Consider the following 17,066-nt stretch of genomic DNA (forward strand, 5'->3'; position numbering starts at 1 on the left):
GTGATACTGTTCAATACTGTAAATGTCACCACATACACCACATCAGTATGTTATTCGGTGGATTTGGACAATAGCATTGACACAGAAGTGACAAGGAAATTGGTATTAGTGGAAAAACATGTATATTAACATGTTATAAAAGATACTAAGTCAGGGAAAACACGATTTAAAGGTGTTTGAGTTGATTTACCTGTCCTACAATGTGACTACTGTGTTATCTTTGGGCGCATTGCAGTGCTGATGCTCCAATAACATGGTACAGCCACATTGGTGCAGTATAGAAAAAAATAAACTCGATTTAAAACCACAAAGCTATTTTCCTAGGTTGTTCTGTATGTGTGTCAATTCCCAGTCTCAATTGTGTGATTCCTTCTGCTCCAGAGGTGATAGATTACTGAAGAGACTCCCACTCTGTCTCCCATGTTACCCCGGATCTGAAAGAATGGCGCTCGCTGCTTGCCTCACCACACAAAAAAGGGGCAGGTTTAAAAAAAAAAAAACAAACTGCATTTTTAACCATTTTGACTTATGCAGTTCTGTCTGCGGAGCTACCAGCGCTCTTTATTGTGCTTAACCTTTGAAAAGCAAAAGCTCTTTACGTTGTCTGACATGTCAGGAAGGTGGAGACGGTAAAGGAAAACAAGAAAAAATATGGTGGGAGGTTGTTATGTAGAGCCATCAAAATGCTGACAGGCTCGGCTGCTCGGTTGCCATTTGATGTTGCAATTCATCTCTGAGGTAATCTCCACGGTATGTTTTCTTTCCTTGCCTGCATCCATGAGAAGCACAGAGCAAGCAATCCGTGTTTGTACGTTTGAAGACTCATTAAAGCCCTAGGCTATTTCTGCCCAGCACAAAGACTTGTTGGTGATCTGTGAAATAACCTGCAGTGTGATCCAAGATCAATGTTGCTTTTTGTCTGTCCATGTGGGCAATGAACGCTTCTTCTTAAACACCAAAGTAGTTTCCAGCAACTCTGGTACAGAAGTCTTGGCCACTCTTCTCCTACCTCCATATGCACTCTTCTTCCACCTCTCAACTCTCCGTTTTCTCAGTTACGTTTGTCTCTTAATGTACAATCATTCTCATGACATTAGGCCCTAAAGAGACACGGATAAAGAACCTTTTTTTTTTTTTTTAATATCAAAAGGCTAACAGCTAAATATGGAAAAACAACAATTGCCAATAGCTAATGAAAATGTTCATCAAATCAAGATAAATAAATGTGACTGGACTGAAGAAACTCTACAAAGGAAATATAATTAAAGTTGTAGCTCCTAACATAAATATTGTCAGACAGCTGTGAACCTCGGTACATCTGCTCTATCCATCCAAAAAAAAAGAAAAAATTGTGGACATTTAATCAATGAAGTTAAGAGGCTGAGGATGTGTGTAAATGTGAGCAGCAACTCTCTTAATTGGGAGATGCATTTATTGCTTCTGCTGCTCGGAGATCGCTGCAGGTGATGTCATTAATATTAAAGCATTATTTTACCCTTGTGAATCCCATCTGCTATTAATCACAAAGTTCATTTTATTTGGCAACCCACCCATTCCACAACTGTGATCTGCACATCACTGCTACACATGCAGGGAAATACATCCCCTCTGTAGTATTTAGTTGCTCACATGCTGTCAAGCAGGGTAGCTCATTGGACCAAGGATTGGGGCGACTGGACGAGGACAACAGCAAAGGTCCCTCAGCTATTTAACTAAGATGAAGTTTAGGCTAAAGACTTTCTGTCAGTCAAACCCTTAATGCTTGTTCTGTCATCATTTCCTGTATGTCTGAAGCCATCAAAAGAGATCTCAGCCTAACAAACTGGTTAAATCCATCCTATAACACAGTAACTCACCACTATTGCCTACTCAGAATCTACCTGAAAACGTTTTAAAAATTATTCCTTCCGTATTTCTAGTTCTTTCACGCTGCTGTCATGCATAATTCTTGACAAACACTTTCAGGCAGACTATCACAAATAACCGTCCCCGTCATCCACTCATTACACTGTAAAAGTTGGAATCACCTTAAATTTGTTTGCCAAGGTCTTCTATCCATATCCTCCAGATTTAAATAATTAAGTTTTAGTTATGAAAGCCACAGATTTTTCGGTCTTTGCACCATTTATTTGTTAATTCACTGTCAGCTGAATGTCTGAATAGTACAAAGACACTGCTCCTCTACAGATTGCTAGAATTTAAAATGTGGAATCGGCTTGGCCAATAAAAACAGCAGCATCAATTTGTCTGTAAAGTGAATGTGTTTTGATGACTGCACTATGAGCAAAGTAGACACAACAACTGATGCACACAGCTTGTTTGGGAAAAACCCCGTGCCAGCCTTCCTCATTGCCCGTATCTAAATTCATCTCCTCCTCTGAGACAAACCTTGTAAGAGCTTATTCCACCGCAGGCTGGAGCACTGGGACATTACTAACCAGTGAGAGGATGAGGCAGAAATCCTAATGCTGACAGAGTGGAACACAAAGGGAGCGTCAACATGAAGACAGGAGTAATTTAGGTCAAAAGCCCAGAAGGGACGCCAAGACATTCCTCTATGTACAGTGTATATATTTATTGTCAACTTCCTTTTTGTCCTTCCCTGGCTGTAAATATGTCCATATCCTTACACCAGCTGTGTACGCTCCGTCTGAAAAAAGCCTGCTCGTAAACACGTCTTCTAACACTGAGCGAAGAAATAATAAGAGATTTTCCACTAATTCTAATTGTCTGAATGAGGTCTTTGAAAATGGGATCGAAAATCCTGTTAAACTCAAACACAAAACTAAAAACGGCTCATGGGGAATCAGGCCAAGCTGACAACGCTGATAGAATTGAAAGTGTGTGATTCCCATACTTCTAGACAGCTACTTTGCCACCCTTTTCCAAAGCTACCTTCGCTATCCAAAGTAACATTATTCTAAAACATGAGATCTGCTGCATCACCTGGAGCTGACGCACTGACTGTTGGATTGATATATAATACGCTTTGATAATCAAGGAAGGATCAGCTTTGTGACTGACTGACTGAACGTTTTCTGAAAAACATACTTCATTAGTAAAAAACTGATTTTGTAATTTGTCAGTAACGCAGGAATTTTCCTTTGAAATTGTCTTGAGCTTGTGTTGAATAGATTAGAGTTCATGGAGTGGAATTTGGTTGTTTCTGAAATTTTAAATCGGATACTTTTATGCTTTAATCTTACTTCCTATTTTTGAATTTCTGGTGTTCTCTGATTGTAAAGATATACTTATCCATTAATGCTAAACCAATAATTTTGTTAATTTGTTTTTGTCTCTAAAACAGAAAATTTTTCGAGTAAATAGCAAAAACATCATTTAAAAAAAATTGATTGTGTTACAAAAATATATACATTTATAGCTTTCCTCCTCTTTTTTTTTTTCCAGTAAGCCAAATCATCATGTACAGCCTCAAAAGAAAAGATTGCTCTCCAAGAGATTGTCTTCCTCATCAAACAGCTGATTTCTTGTTAGGCTCTTGTTGGATCAGCACTGCTGAGTGCTGATGTTGAATGGGTTACGAATGTACTTCATGTTCAACTTGCAAACGCAATTATTTAGTGTTCCAGTGGAGTTTGTCAGGGTGCCGTACTCAGTGATAGGTTTTGTTTCCTTTTCATCAGAATCATAATATTCACAAATATGAAGAATATGGATTTTTAATACTTGCAAATCAATAAAAAATCATCCACGTCTGCATCACAGATGCGTCTAAGTAACGACTTTCCCCTCACACCTAGTGGAAAACAGTGTATCTGAGTGAAAACTAACCAGGGGTTAAATTCTCTACTGGATCAAAGGAGTGAATAGTTTTCATCATGACTTTTTTTATCCCTTTCTTTTATACAGTACACAGTCAGTGGCTGGGACAGCTACTGCTCACGCTAAAGCGCTGTCCGTGGTGCTGAAATCAGTGTGAGCTGTTAAAAAAAGATATTATTATCACATTTGGACTGGAACAACTATTTGTTTTTTATTCTAAACCTTAAGTAAGTTTAAAAATAAAATAGGGGTGGTTTTAAGGAATGGCAAAAGAAACAAACAAACAAAAAAAAGCGTTTTCCTTTTAAGATTTTCAAAATAACAGTGGTAGCCGTCAAATTATAGAGTAGAGTAGAGTAGAGTAGAGTATGACTTTATTCATCCCTTCAGGAGGTTCCATCAGGGAAATTAATTTCATTTATAGTTCAAATAATTGATTTGATCCATAAAAAAAGGTAAAGATTACACATTTCTGTACTGTATGTACAGGACACCGATGCAGCGCTGGTTACGTGTGAAAAACTTTCACCCAAGACAAATTATAACTCTTTTTCTTCTGGCCCTGGTTATAAATCAGGAAGACACTTGAAGTTCTTCTGCGAGCGTGTGTGTGTGTGTGTGTGTGTGTGTGAGCGTGAAAAACCAGCTGCTTTTCTAAAGTGTGATAAATTGCACAACAGCAATGCATCGACTGAACTGACCCCCCCCCCCCCACCTGAGCAGTGGACTTGTTCACCAGCAGACTGCACAAGCGGAGAATATTTTACCTCTGGATAACCTCCTTCTTTCTCTATCAGCTCCTTCATCCCTCCATTTTTTGAATCTCTCTCTTCTCTTGTTGCATGCTCTGCTCTTTGCATTCAGTGCTGTGGGAGGCACTGTGAGCAGCGGGACCTAGCAGAGGGAGTCCTGTTTGTGAGTGTAGGGAGGCTAATTTTCATTCACTGGCTGTGTACACCTCAGCTTCTGAAGCCCTGAAGAGATGGCCCTTTGAGCTGTTCTGAAAGAGATGGAGTGTGTGTGGTTGTCTGTGTCTGTGTGCGAGTGTGCGTGTGTGTGTGTGTGTGTGTGTGTGTGTGACTGTGTGTGTGTGCGTGTGCTAGAGAGAGCAAGAGAGAGAGAGAGAGCAGGAAGGAGAAAGGGTGACATAGCTTTTAACGGAGACAGTGTGTGTTCTTGTGCCAACCAGTGTGTGTCTGCTTTTGTGTGCATATGAACCAACCATGTGTTTTCCTGTCAGTGTGTGTTTGCATCCCAGTAACTTAGCCTTGAGACAAACTGGAGTCATTATTAATCCCCAGACTGCTGGATTCTCTGTTTTGATGTGTTCAGACTCTTTAATCCTTCAATATCTTTTCTTCAAGGTCGTTTAAATAACAATAAATCCTGGGTTTGAATTTCCATCCACAGGAAACAGTTCTTATAATCCTGTTAAAGGTGCACTTTTCACCATGCTGACTTACTATATTATACCTAAGGAAAATAAAAATATCCGGACGTAACAGAAAATCCTGCAAATGATGCCTGTTTAGGAATTTTAATATCAGTTTCACACGGATCGATAAAACAATTTATCCAACTCATGCAACATTGCACTTCTCTGTTTCTGCACAGAGCTTACCTCTAATTCACAGCACAAACTCATGGAAACAGGATAGCTGACCATGCTGGCCTGAAATAGCTGACTCAGCAGCTGCGAACTGTATCAATAAACTGGAGGATTAATTATAAATGGCAAATACACTCAGAGCTAAGGCCAATTTATGACTCTAGTCTGATTTACAATACACCTCAAACCCTTCCTACAGTGTTGTAGCTAGCTAAGATCATGCTAAGAAAAGGTCGCTACGGCAACATGATGGAAACGTCTTTACAGTACAAACATCCAGCAATCAAACAGAGGGATACATTTAACCCTCATTCATCCTTTGTCAGTCAGGTGATAACTGATTAACTGAGTAAAATGAAATGGTGACATTGAATTCTGTCTGATTCTTTCTTGATATTCCACTTCAGGTGAATTCAATGTGTTAAATGTATCATTTCCCACATTGCATCAGTCCTTCTTGGACAAATCCATTCAGAGAAGTCAGTCTTCACTTCCACATGAAGATGCAACAGTAATATTCTTCAAAGAATACATTGGTTTAAAATGCAGCGTTGCCTGATGGATGGAAAGGCACATGTTTTCATCCTTGACCTTTACTTACAGAGATTCCTCCAGATTCTCAGAAACTTTTGATGATATTATGGTCTGTAGGCGATGGTAAATAGCTTGCAGTTGTGCAATGACACTCGTTGCCCACACAGTTTTTCACAAAGTGCTGCAACTCTATCGTTGCTTATGAATGAGTTTCAAGGTTGTCCTTTCATACTCAAGAATGATACCACCAACAGTTGGAATTAAAACACGACCTTTGCGAATGTGCCAATAATTTTTTTTTTTTTTTGAGTATTCCACAACATTTCTGGTCAATCTACTCAAAGTTTGCTTTTGTTTTTTAAAATCTACTGGTCTAAACATTAGAATAACCACAGTTATGTTTTTTTAGTTATATATAAAGTGTCTTTATGTAATTTTCAATTGACTCAAATGCCAAAAGTCTTTGGGATACAATCGTGTTGTTTTTACGTATATTTAAAGAGCACACAATATTTTTTCAGGTAACATTTCAAACAAAAACCTGATCAGAACCTGCCCATGTTTTGCAAGATTGCACTGCTCTCATGTGTGGTGGAAGCATATTTACTATGGAATGTATGCACTTCTGCTACTTCACATCAAATCCTATTAGATGTAGCTCATCAATCCTTCAGTTAAATTGAATGTTATCCCAGATTTTGCTTGAGCACCGCTACAGAAATGAAGCCAAAGGAACATAGATAGTAAAAGCTCGAGAGCTTATTATTTAAGCACTGTTGTAAAGTCGATTCACTCTCCCGGGGTTAAAATGATCATTTAAATAAACTGTCTACAGCTAAATCCTATTTCTGCCTTCATTGCTCATCCAAACCGTGTGGTAATGACAGGAAGGCTGAGGGAATATCAGGCCCGAAATGGGGTTCAACCTTTAAAAAGCTGGTAATACATGAAGAAGAAAACCTTGTGAGCTGACTGAGAAGAATGGGGAAAAGGTGAGGGGTGAAAGTGAAGATCCGCATGAAAGTAATAAAAGATATTGTAAAAGATTATTTAAATGACACACACAAACTTTCTCTTTGTAACACACACACGCACACACGCAAACACACACACACACACACACACGCACATCCATTCTCTCCTTTTCATTCCATCTCTCTGGCTTACATGCTATAAATAGCTGGAACTGAGCCCTTGCTAATTCCTTCATTCAGAGTCTAGTGGAAAGGCAGAATGCATGCAGAGTTTGATGCATGCCCTGACAGGAACAGGAAGTAGTGGATGGTTGCCAAGACAACCCCTCTGCCCTAATTCCTCCTGTCTTGTGTCTGTACTTCTTAACCCTCCCTCCTCGGCTCACTAGAGCCCATCCTCTCCTCATCCCATTGTCTCTCACTAACTATATACTGTTGACTGCCGGCTAACTGAAGGCTTCAAAACGTGATCAATATCCTAATCTGACAGTGTATTCCATCTCAGTCAAATAACTGCATTATGAAATCATTACTCTGCTTATACCAGGATGGAACCGATGAATCCATAATGAGGTAAAGTTACGGAGAAAAATGTTAATAATTCCTCCAACTAGGAAATTTGCAATCATTTTCCATTTATTTAAGCAACTAGAGACAAATTCCAGTGGCCATAAAACCTTCAAACCATTAGACTTATCTTCTCCAAAACCACCCCACGAGAGGAAAAAAAAATCTATTTCTACAAAACACAAAGTAAATTTATTCTCAAAAGACCCCTTTTCACCCACAGAATCACGCCATTCACTTCCATTCTCCTCGGCTCCTCTCTTTTTCTGTGCAGTTATGATTTGTCTTGTCCGACATGTCAGCCTCAGTAGTCTTGGACACATTTTTAATAACCTTTCTTTCAATTCAACAGTCCATCTAACCCACAGGCTACACCATCTTTGCTGTCAGCAAATTTAAAATTCTCTTCTCCTCCTCACACCTCACGTCTCATGTTGAATATTGTAGCTCTGAGTTGAACCGACTAATGTTACGGTCCAGATTGTTGCATATTAAACAGAGAGCACTGCCTTGGCCTTCTGTCTGTAAGTGAAGCTCAAGCCATAAACATGTTTTTTTTCTACTAATCCAAGCTGTTTCACTTGTTCCCAGGGGTGTAATCTGATTATCTTGGCTTTATGTCAGTCGCCCATCATACATTACTTTTACACACATTACCTTTCAATCTCCTGTCTACAGCATTATTATCTTATACTTGTAATTTGCAAAAAAAAAAAAAAAAAGGGGGGGGGGGGGGGGTCAACAGGCTTCTTTGATTAATATTCAATATTTATCAGTACTTTTTAGTGCAATCTGAAAAAAAAAAAAAACAGGTTAAAAACAGTTATTAAATAGAAAGCACTCAGAGAGTACATCTCTACCGGCACCGCTGTCACAAAAATGTGAACAACTGCAAAATACGCTCCAGGAAATGTCAAAACACAATCCTGTAACTATTGTTTATCAGCAGCGTAGCACCAGTTTCTGTCAGCATTCTGTTCTCTGAAATACGAAACAGATGTACTTGTGAGTAAGGAGCTCTTCAATTTTTTATACCTAAATCCAGGGAATTTCATGCCAAATTTGGTACGCCATCTAATTCCTTGACCAAGGAAACCTCCCCCCTCTCCTAGATTTGGAAGCAATGCTGTGAGCTGACAATGACTAGGGGTTTTTTTTCTGTTATCTTTCATGACTCATTTTCATCAAAATCCTTTAACAACTTTTCTTTGTTAATATTGCAGACAAACAAACGAACAGACATTGATGGTCCTCCAGCTACTCGAGTTTGGTGATGGGTTATTAACTATTATGAATGGAGGTTATGTTAAGAAAAGATTCCAGGATGTCCCCCCCGGTTAAGTTAAAAAAAACAACAACATTCAAATGTACTTTCTTAGAGTTCAACAGTAAAACAGTATATTACAATTTATTTTAAGTGCATTGGAAACTTAGTGGACAATAAATTTTCCATTTTTGCAAATGCATTGAAATGAAATCCTTTTCCAATGAAACCCTATTTGACCTTTAATTTGATGTCCATGCAAGTGTGTATTTATCATAACATCAACAGAGAATATGGGTGGATCATTGCAGTCAGTTGGGTTACATTACATTACATGACCGTCTTAGCACATACAGTGAACTGAACCTTTAAAACAGTATCCTACCTAGCTATACTCCATTCTTCTGGTGAAATGATAGTTTCTCCATTTGGTGGTGCTGGGTATACAGAAGCACATCGCAAGCCGATTTTCAATCACTGAATAAATATCAAGTGCGTAGATGGGCACAGGCGTGTTTGATTTGTGAGGGCAGGACTTCAGGTTGAAAGAGGTCCTCTGGTCTGAAGTCAATCTTCTGTGAAATGACACCTATCCGGGGACGCCTAACTTGAAACCTGACTATACGTGTCACTGTGTCCATGTCGTTTTATTAGAGCATCTTTCTTGTCTCTGTTGATTCTTCTTCAGCAAAAGAGAGTTTCTTGAGTTCTTTTGAAAGAAACAACTTTACTCTAAATGCAGAAAGATGGTGATCTATTTTCTCCAACCCCATTCTTCAAGCAGTAGAGGAGGAATAATGATGAAGGGGAAGAAATACAGGTCATATTTCCACTGCTTAATGCAGGAACCTCTGCATCTTTCCTTTATGTATCTGTTTATTTTTATCATTTATCCTTTAAAAATAAATAAATTATCAACCTTGAGCCCTTTTGCCATGCCAACATCTCAACGCAGACCTTGGACACTGTGTACATATTGTGTTAGTATTGAACCCCCCCTGATGAATCTCTTTGGAAAATTGAAATACTGCAGAATGAGGAGACGTGGGAGCTTGAGTTTGATGCATGGAGATAGATGAAGTATCAGATGGAATAATTTATAAGGCCCCCAGCTCGCACCCTTCAGTTCATCCCAAGAACCACGGCACTAACAACACTGAGGTTAGCGTTTCTAAACCCAGAGGGATATCAGGCAAATTCTACTCAAACAGGACTAATTGAACAGAACTAGGAGCTTAAAAGGCACTTTGTAACAGCTTATCAGGGTTAAACTCCAACATCCCACCGATAAAGTTCTTACGAGCAAACCGGTGTCAGTTTTTTTTTTTTTTGTTTTTTTTGTTTTGTTTTTTAAGATCAATGCCTGTTCGGTTGTAAAACTCAATCGTTAATTTGGGGATGATTGATATTCGGGCGGCGCATGCACCTATCACAACCGAGATGTCAGCACTGCGTGAGCAATTCATGTTAATCTCTTGTCTGTGTCCACACTTGGGTTCCTCATTCAGATGCCTCAGAGGAGCCTAATCGTTCTTGATTTCTTGTGAAGCTGACATATGGAAAATGTCATCTGAAATCTTGTTCTTCAGTTGGGGGAGATGCATATTGATATCACAAAGTGGTCAGTTGAAGGGGAAGAAAGAGTCAAATGACCGTAGGCAGATCAAAAAGTATCAAAAAGAAAGATCAAAAGGGATAAAAAAAAAGTCCTACACAAAAAGCTTGGGATCATCTCAGGAAATGGTGCATCTTCAGGGTAAACAGCATAGCAATATCCTGTCGAGAATAATCAGGGTAGACAAAAAATAAACTTAAATTCAAATTCATATTTCACATGCTGATGAGGACTGAGGCTGCAGTGCTGATGTGAATCAGTGGAAGGAAAGGTGCTGAACTCTGAAGGGCTAAAAACAAGTCAAGTGGAGCGATGGAGGTGCTGCAAGGTGTCAGAAAAGTGTTTATGCGTCATCACTAAACTGACGTAATCATCCACATGATTGTATGAACACTTAATGACATCTACCTGGTCTGATGGGTCGGTGGATGTGGTGACATATTGACTTCCAGGTTGACCGTGTTAAAAAGTTTAGTATTTACTAGCACAAGTGAGAAAAGGTCACTTTTATGAATGTAAAGCGCTCCCACTAAAGACAGTTAATAGTCTGTGAAAATGCTAGTGACCAGTGTCAACATGCTTCAGGAGATTTTGTGGCTATATTTTCTTATTCACAAGCTAAAAGCTGTTTTTACTCACATCTGGTAAGGTGAAAGTGATGTTTCCTTTTTTTGGTTTCTGCCCAAATCTAGAGCAAATTCTCATTGTGAGGTCACTGAGTCCAGTTACCCCACCTTGCTGAATATAAAGCCCACCTCTGGGTTAAGGGCTGCTGGGTGGTGAGAGAAGCATGTGGTTTGTCTGTGGACTCGAGGCAGAGGCGGCAGCAAAGGCCAGACCTTCCTCCCTCCTCCTTATCGATCGATCCACTGTGACTCTGCAGGAGCCAGATGAAAACCTCTCGCTATGATTTATGGGATGCCATTTTGAGGGGAACAAGGTGGCGCTACTCCCCCTATGCATACTGTGAGGGAGAAACTCGCTTGAGGTAAAACCACATCACCCGGATCCTAAGAGCCGGAAACAATAGGAAACAATATTGGTTTCTAGTAAACACTCAACATTTTAGTGATAATCCACTGAGTATCGATTCATTATTATTACTAGTAAGTGAAAGTGGAAGGGGTCAAATGAGTAATCTTATTATATCTATGGCTATGAGGTTCTAATACTGTAATAAGCCAGTACCAAAGCACCAAAAGTAACTAATTTGAAAGCACTTATTTGCATATTACATTTAGCTTATGCTAATCACACAGTATCATGATTCATTTTGCTACTGTTACACAACTCATTTCTTTTTCTTAACTTGTTTTTTTTTTTTTTTTCTGTTTTTGAAATTATTACAAACTCATTATTCTGGCACGCCATGAAACTAATGGGAAAAAGAACATTAGCTAGTTTCATATTTTACTAAGTGCTTCAATATTAATTAAGAAGTCTTGAGTAACCACCAAATGTCACTTTGTTTATCTATGACCAAACACACACATTCATGTCAGTGTCCCTCTTTCCTTTATTTGTTCTGACGGTCGCATTAAGAAGCAATTTTGGACACTTAATCCACTTTAAATGAGAGGTTTTTAAGGATTCTGTCTTAAGGTGCCCTAAAAAGGACACAAATTACAGGACTTAGTAACCACTCAGTGCGGGTTGCTGGAGAATTAATTTCAAAATTAAGTGTGTTGAATCAATAATAAGACAAGAGGCGACGGGAGGATATTTGGGTGTGTGTGTGTGTGTGTGTGTGTGTGTGTGTGTGTGTGTGTGTGTGTGTGTGTGTGTGTGTGTGTGTGTGTGTGTGTGTGTGTGTGTGTGTGTGTGTGTGTGTGTGTGTGTGTGTGTGTGTGTGTGTGTGTGTGCGTGTTACTGTGTGTTCAAATGTGACAGGAGAGCTAGCAGTCTAGCATCCTCCATCTGCTGGCCAAAGTGTCATCCCCTTCCTGCTTCACTTTTACTTTTTTTGTTCTTTTATCTCGTCATTGTTTCCATCTTCTCCTTTTCTTCTTTCGGCTCCTACCTTCTCCTTCATCCATCCCCCTCCCTCATTTATTTCATTCCATCATTTCACCCATTTCTTCCACTCTCTTTTTTTTTTTTGATCCAATACCTCCTATACCACATCCCATTTCATCACCTCTACCTCCTATTTTCTTCTTTCCTCTTAGCTTTATCCTACCTCTAGATCTTGTCTTCTTTTCCTCCACTCCTCTCTTCTCATCTGTTTCACCACCATATAAGAAAAAAAAACTTTGATTTGATGTGGTTAGAGAAGCAGGAGCACTGGAGGAGCAAAGCCAACCTAGGGGCTGTTGGAGGAGTGCTGAGCCTAACAATATCACGCCTGACCTGGCACCCATGAATATAGGCGCGATGATGATGATGACGAGGGATAAAACAAGTTAAAACAAGTTAAATAAATATGTCCAATGTTAGTACTTCATTCAGACATTGTTGAACACTCAAGCTGACTGAGTTAAGTGCTATGCTCACAATGTTGGCTGGTGATTCACGTGGAATGAGGAAGGTCGTTTTGGAAGGTATTTTACACCCGAGTGACATTCTAAGTCGACAGCCTCATGCGGATCTCTCTGTGTCATGGATCTTGCATTTTTACCAAGTGTAAAACAGTAGGCAAGCCGTGAGACAGTGTGAAATGACTCAAGACCTGATGTATAGTGTTCTATACGTGCCAGGGGAGCTATAAGAGGCGATGATGGGGTTCTGAAGGCTGAGGCTGCAGTGTTGATGTGGAAAGGTGGAGGGAAGGCTGTTGAGCTGTTACAGGCTAAATAAAAAGTCCTGGAAAGTGCTGAAAGGGAGATGGAAATGTGTTAGAATGAAGAAAAGGCTCAGAGTGGCAATCAGCAGCTAGTCACATATGGAGAATTTAAGGTGTAAACACAATTATAAAGACATAAACACATCAATCTGACAGTCTCAAATCACATGATGGGGCACTTTTTGGTCTACATTTACATTTGTGAGCATGTGCTGAGAAAAGAGCATCCAAAATACACATATAGTGTTTATAGATTCCACTTAAAAACAGTTTTCTGAAGACTTTCAAGTTTTGAGGCAAAAGCAGGTGCATGATACAAAAGACTTTCTGCAGGTGAATCCACATAATGCAATTCTGAGAGGCATTTCCTTATGAAAGGTTCTGGCCCCGTATTATGGATAGGAAGTGAAAAGATAAATGTGAAACACACCCTACAATATCCTTGGCAAGGAGAGGGAAGGGGGTGGGTGAGGTCTCTGTACTTCACATCACACCTTCCGACAAAATGGAAATATTACTTTTATTGCTCACACAGCTAATAGTGTCCCGCTGAAAGATTTGGGGTGAGAGTTGTCAATGCAAAAAGTGGGAAAAGTCAAATGTCACCTACTTCTTTCCTCATAAAGCACCTGGAAACTACTTTAACCCTGACCTTCGTTCATTTGCTTTATAAATCTTCAATGGAATGAAGAACCAGGAAAGAATCATTTTTTTAAGAAATATACATTCTTTTCAACACCAGAATTTACTACCTAAAAGACACATGGAACATATATTCTGTTTAAATCATTGAACAAATCAAATTTATTTTCCATTTTTCCAGTGAACTTGTAATGCCCCTATCTCTTTTGAATACTGCTAGTCCCGATTAATCAACTGCTGAAAGGTACAGCAAGCCTGACAAGCTTTCGACTTCTCTCATGCGTTCATATTAAGACCAATAGTGATTTAAATGTAAAAAACATGTTGCTAATTCTTCTACTCTTAAAAATATTAAAAGCAAAAATAGCAAAAATATAAAGAAAGGATTAAAATACAAATATAGCACTCCCAGAGTGTACTACTTCTTTCTTTTATAAGATTAAAGTAAAATATGCTAGCTGCTGAATATGGAATGAATATAAACCTTTGTCTTGCTTTGTTTGTGTCATGTAGCACATATTCCCCTATAACTTTTTTTAAACTACATACATATTGTGTATATACAGTATGCATAACAGGCACTGCAAAAGTAAGGGATGGGATTTAGCAAAAAAACTCTCACTTCAGCCGCATTTCCTGTAAGTGCTAGTGGTTCTACTCTACTCACAGTCATTGATTTTCTGTTGGGTAAAAAGTTTTTGGTTTCTGGAAACTGTTACAGTTTGTCAGTATCATCTCCATTGTCCTTCCAAAAAAGCAAGATAATCTTCTCTGCACATCTACCTTCAATGCACAGTATGTAAGGAATATCCTGCTCAGCACAAACCTGTGGTCAAGCAGCCAAGCTTTTTTATTAACCGTGACATTTTTATTGCAGCTGCTTGAGAAGGTGCAGACGTTTCCCCCTTCGACAGCCAATGAGGAATCACAAGAAAGGAGATTTGTGTATCCTGTTGAAGGTTTAGCAATGGCAATTTAGCGTGAAGTTGCCATGGCAACTGCATACTCGGTAGTTGTGAGGTGGTAAAATTGAAATGGACCTCTGGAAAAGTACCTGATACCAAAGCTAAATCAAGTTGAGTAAAACCAGTGCTGTGTAGTGGAAATGCGGCTGTAATTAAATCTTTACTAAATCTAAAATTTCTTAGCTGCCACCAACACTTTGATACTATGCACTCACCATCCTCCGTGGGTACATAGATGTTGAGGTAGAGGCAGTCTTCACTCTGGTTCTGGATGTAACCCGCCGCCACATCCAGGTTGTCCGTGAACCACACTGGCAACATAATCTCAGGGAGCACGCCGTGGACATTCTGAGGACAAACAGGGGCAAACTGGGTAGCGTTGCGGATCTCCTGCCAGGATCCAGGAGCTTCGGGTGGCTGAAAGCGGCGATCACCGATAGGGGCCGTGGCATATGGAATGCCCAAATACTGCTCAACAGGGCCCAGGATCTCATTGTTTAAGTCTTTCTTGATACCTCTGAGCTTGCCATAGTTGGTGGTGACTATGGGGTTTTTGGAAGGGTCCATCTTCTGGCTTGAGGCCAGACTGAAGAGCAGGATGAGACCTAGTATGCCCATTAGGCACCAGTCTGTCATGAGACTAAGGGAGCGTGTCCTTGACATTAAACCCTGCCGACTGTGTTTATTTAGAGCAAGTGGGCGGGGGCACATGACTGGATTCATACTGATCAGCCACCTGCTACTAGTCTGTTTTGGAGTACTTCTGTCTTTTTGGAGGGATTATAAACAGTCTGGAAGGTAGCACATAAGAAGTGGATTAAAAAAGAAAAGTAGGCAGACCCTGAAAGGCAAGATGCTGGAAAGATCCAAGTACAAGCGCTGACCAAAGGTTCTCAAAAAGCTGAAGGGTCCTTATGGGTTTAGGAGAGGTGATCGGACCACATGTGGGTGTCAGGTCAGTGTTGATTCTGCGTAACAGCAATCCAAAACGTGTCCCCAGCCATGGTTCTGTTACGTTCCATCCCTATTGGTCTCCTTTAATCCAGTTCATTTCGATTTAACCAGCCACTGAAATCTGCAGAATGAGACAAGGAATAAGGAGGAATGAGATTTACAGGTCTGCTATACATAGGAGAAAAACAAAAAGAAAAAGGAAGCAGAGGGGGGTGAGGAGAGAAGAAATGAGACAGATTACAGCTTATCTGCAACAGAAATATATTCACTAACACTTTGCCTTCAGCTGTTGCCAGAAGAAAAATACTTTCCGAAGTGAAAGGGTCCGCGATGAAACCAGACTTGAGAGAGAGTACTCTTGAGATCAAGTGAATTGGTCTAATTTTGGGAACATTTCATGTGGTTAACAACTTCATCTGGCCCTTAGCAATTGCTTGTGCATTTCATGTTGAGTGCACACGACTGTCAATTTATTATGGATGAAGATCCTAACCAAGCCTTGTTAGCCCTGTCCAAGTCTGACCTGTATTATTAACAAGCCAAATCCCTGCTGGTGAACTGTGGTTCACCTGCAGGTTTATGCATGGCAGGCTTTCACCTCTGCAGAAATTGATGTAGTGCAGCAACCTCTAGCAAATGTGCTAATGGTTCAATATGTATTCCTTTCTTAAAGGCTTCAGTGGCTTGGGAGATATGGAATCAGTAGATGAGTTCAGGCTGTAGATTAAGACCAACCCGGTGCTACCGCCCAGTCAGGTCAAAGGTCAGTAATGTGTGCCGGTAAGCACCTTACAACAACCCAGGGCACTTTTGGATGAAATGGAGCACACAAAAACACACACATGCACACAGTAAGCCTTAAATGTCCCACACATGAATGAGTGCCTGAACACTGTACACTCATTCATGTAATCTACTGTGAAAATGTGAAAATCCCCATGTATCAGACCCAGTCAGAAATGCATGAGGCACGGGGGAGATTACACAGTCATAACTGTGTTAGGTGGTGTTATGTAATGAGGAAAAACACTACAGCAGTAATGAAGGCTGAATGAGAAAAAATGAGAAACCTCTTTCATGTTCTGACACTATTTCCGTCTTATCTTATTTTTTTTTAAATTCACCATTACCTCTTCTTTTCCTTCGCGCTCTCACTTACTTCATCACCATGGCATAATTGTCCCATTTATAGTCATCATTAACTGTATTACTGCATCGCCCGCACCCACTGAAGTGCTTCCATTTCTTTGTTGTCTTTCTGTTCGCTCCCTCACTTCCAATAAAACCATCTGAATTTGAAAGTGTGTGGAGTTAAGTGTCCCGAGGCAAGACTGAAGATAATTAGAGTGTACTGTACAGTCTGATGAGCAGACGAGC

At 39.9% G+C, this 17,066-nt stretch overlaps 1 protein-coding gene across 1 annotated transcript in view; it reads right to left on the reverse strand.

The window, feature by feature from the left end:
* nlgn2a (neuroligin 2a) overlaps positions 1-17,066 on the reverse strand; it is a 191,950-nt gene that overhangs the window by 102,246 nt on the left and 72,638 nt on the right. Inside the window, exon 2 of the mRNA XM_068308159.1 lies at positions 14,951-15,810. Coding sequence (XP_068164260.1) covers positions 14,951-15,458 — 508 coding nt within the window. The 5' untranslated portion in view covers positions 15,459-15,810. The remainder of the gene's footprint in view (positions 1-14,950; positions 15,811-17,066) is intronic.

The sequence above is a fragment of the Antennarius striatus genome, chromosome 23, assembly GCF_040054535.1.
Source record: "Antennarius striatus isolate MH-2024 chromosome 23, ASM4005453v1, whole genome shotgun sequence".
NCBI classification, from domain to species: Eukaryota; Metazoa; Chordata; class Actinopteri; order Lophiiformes; family Antennariidae; genus Antennarius; species Antennarius striatus.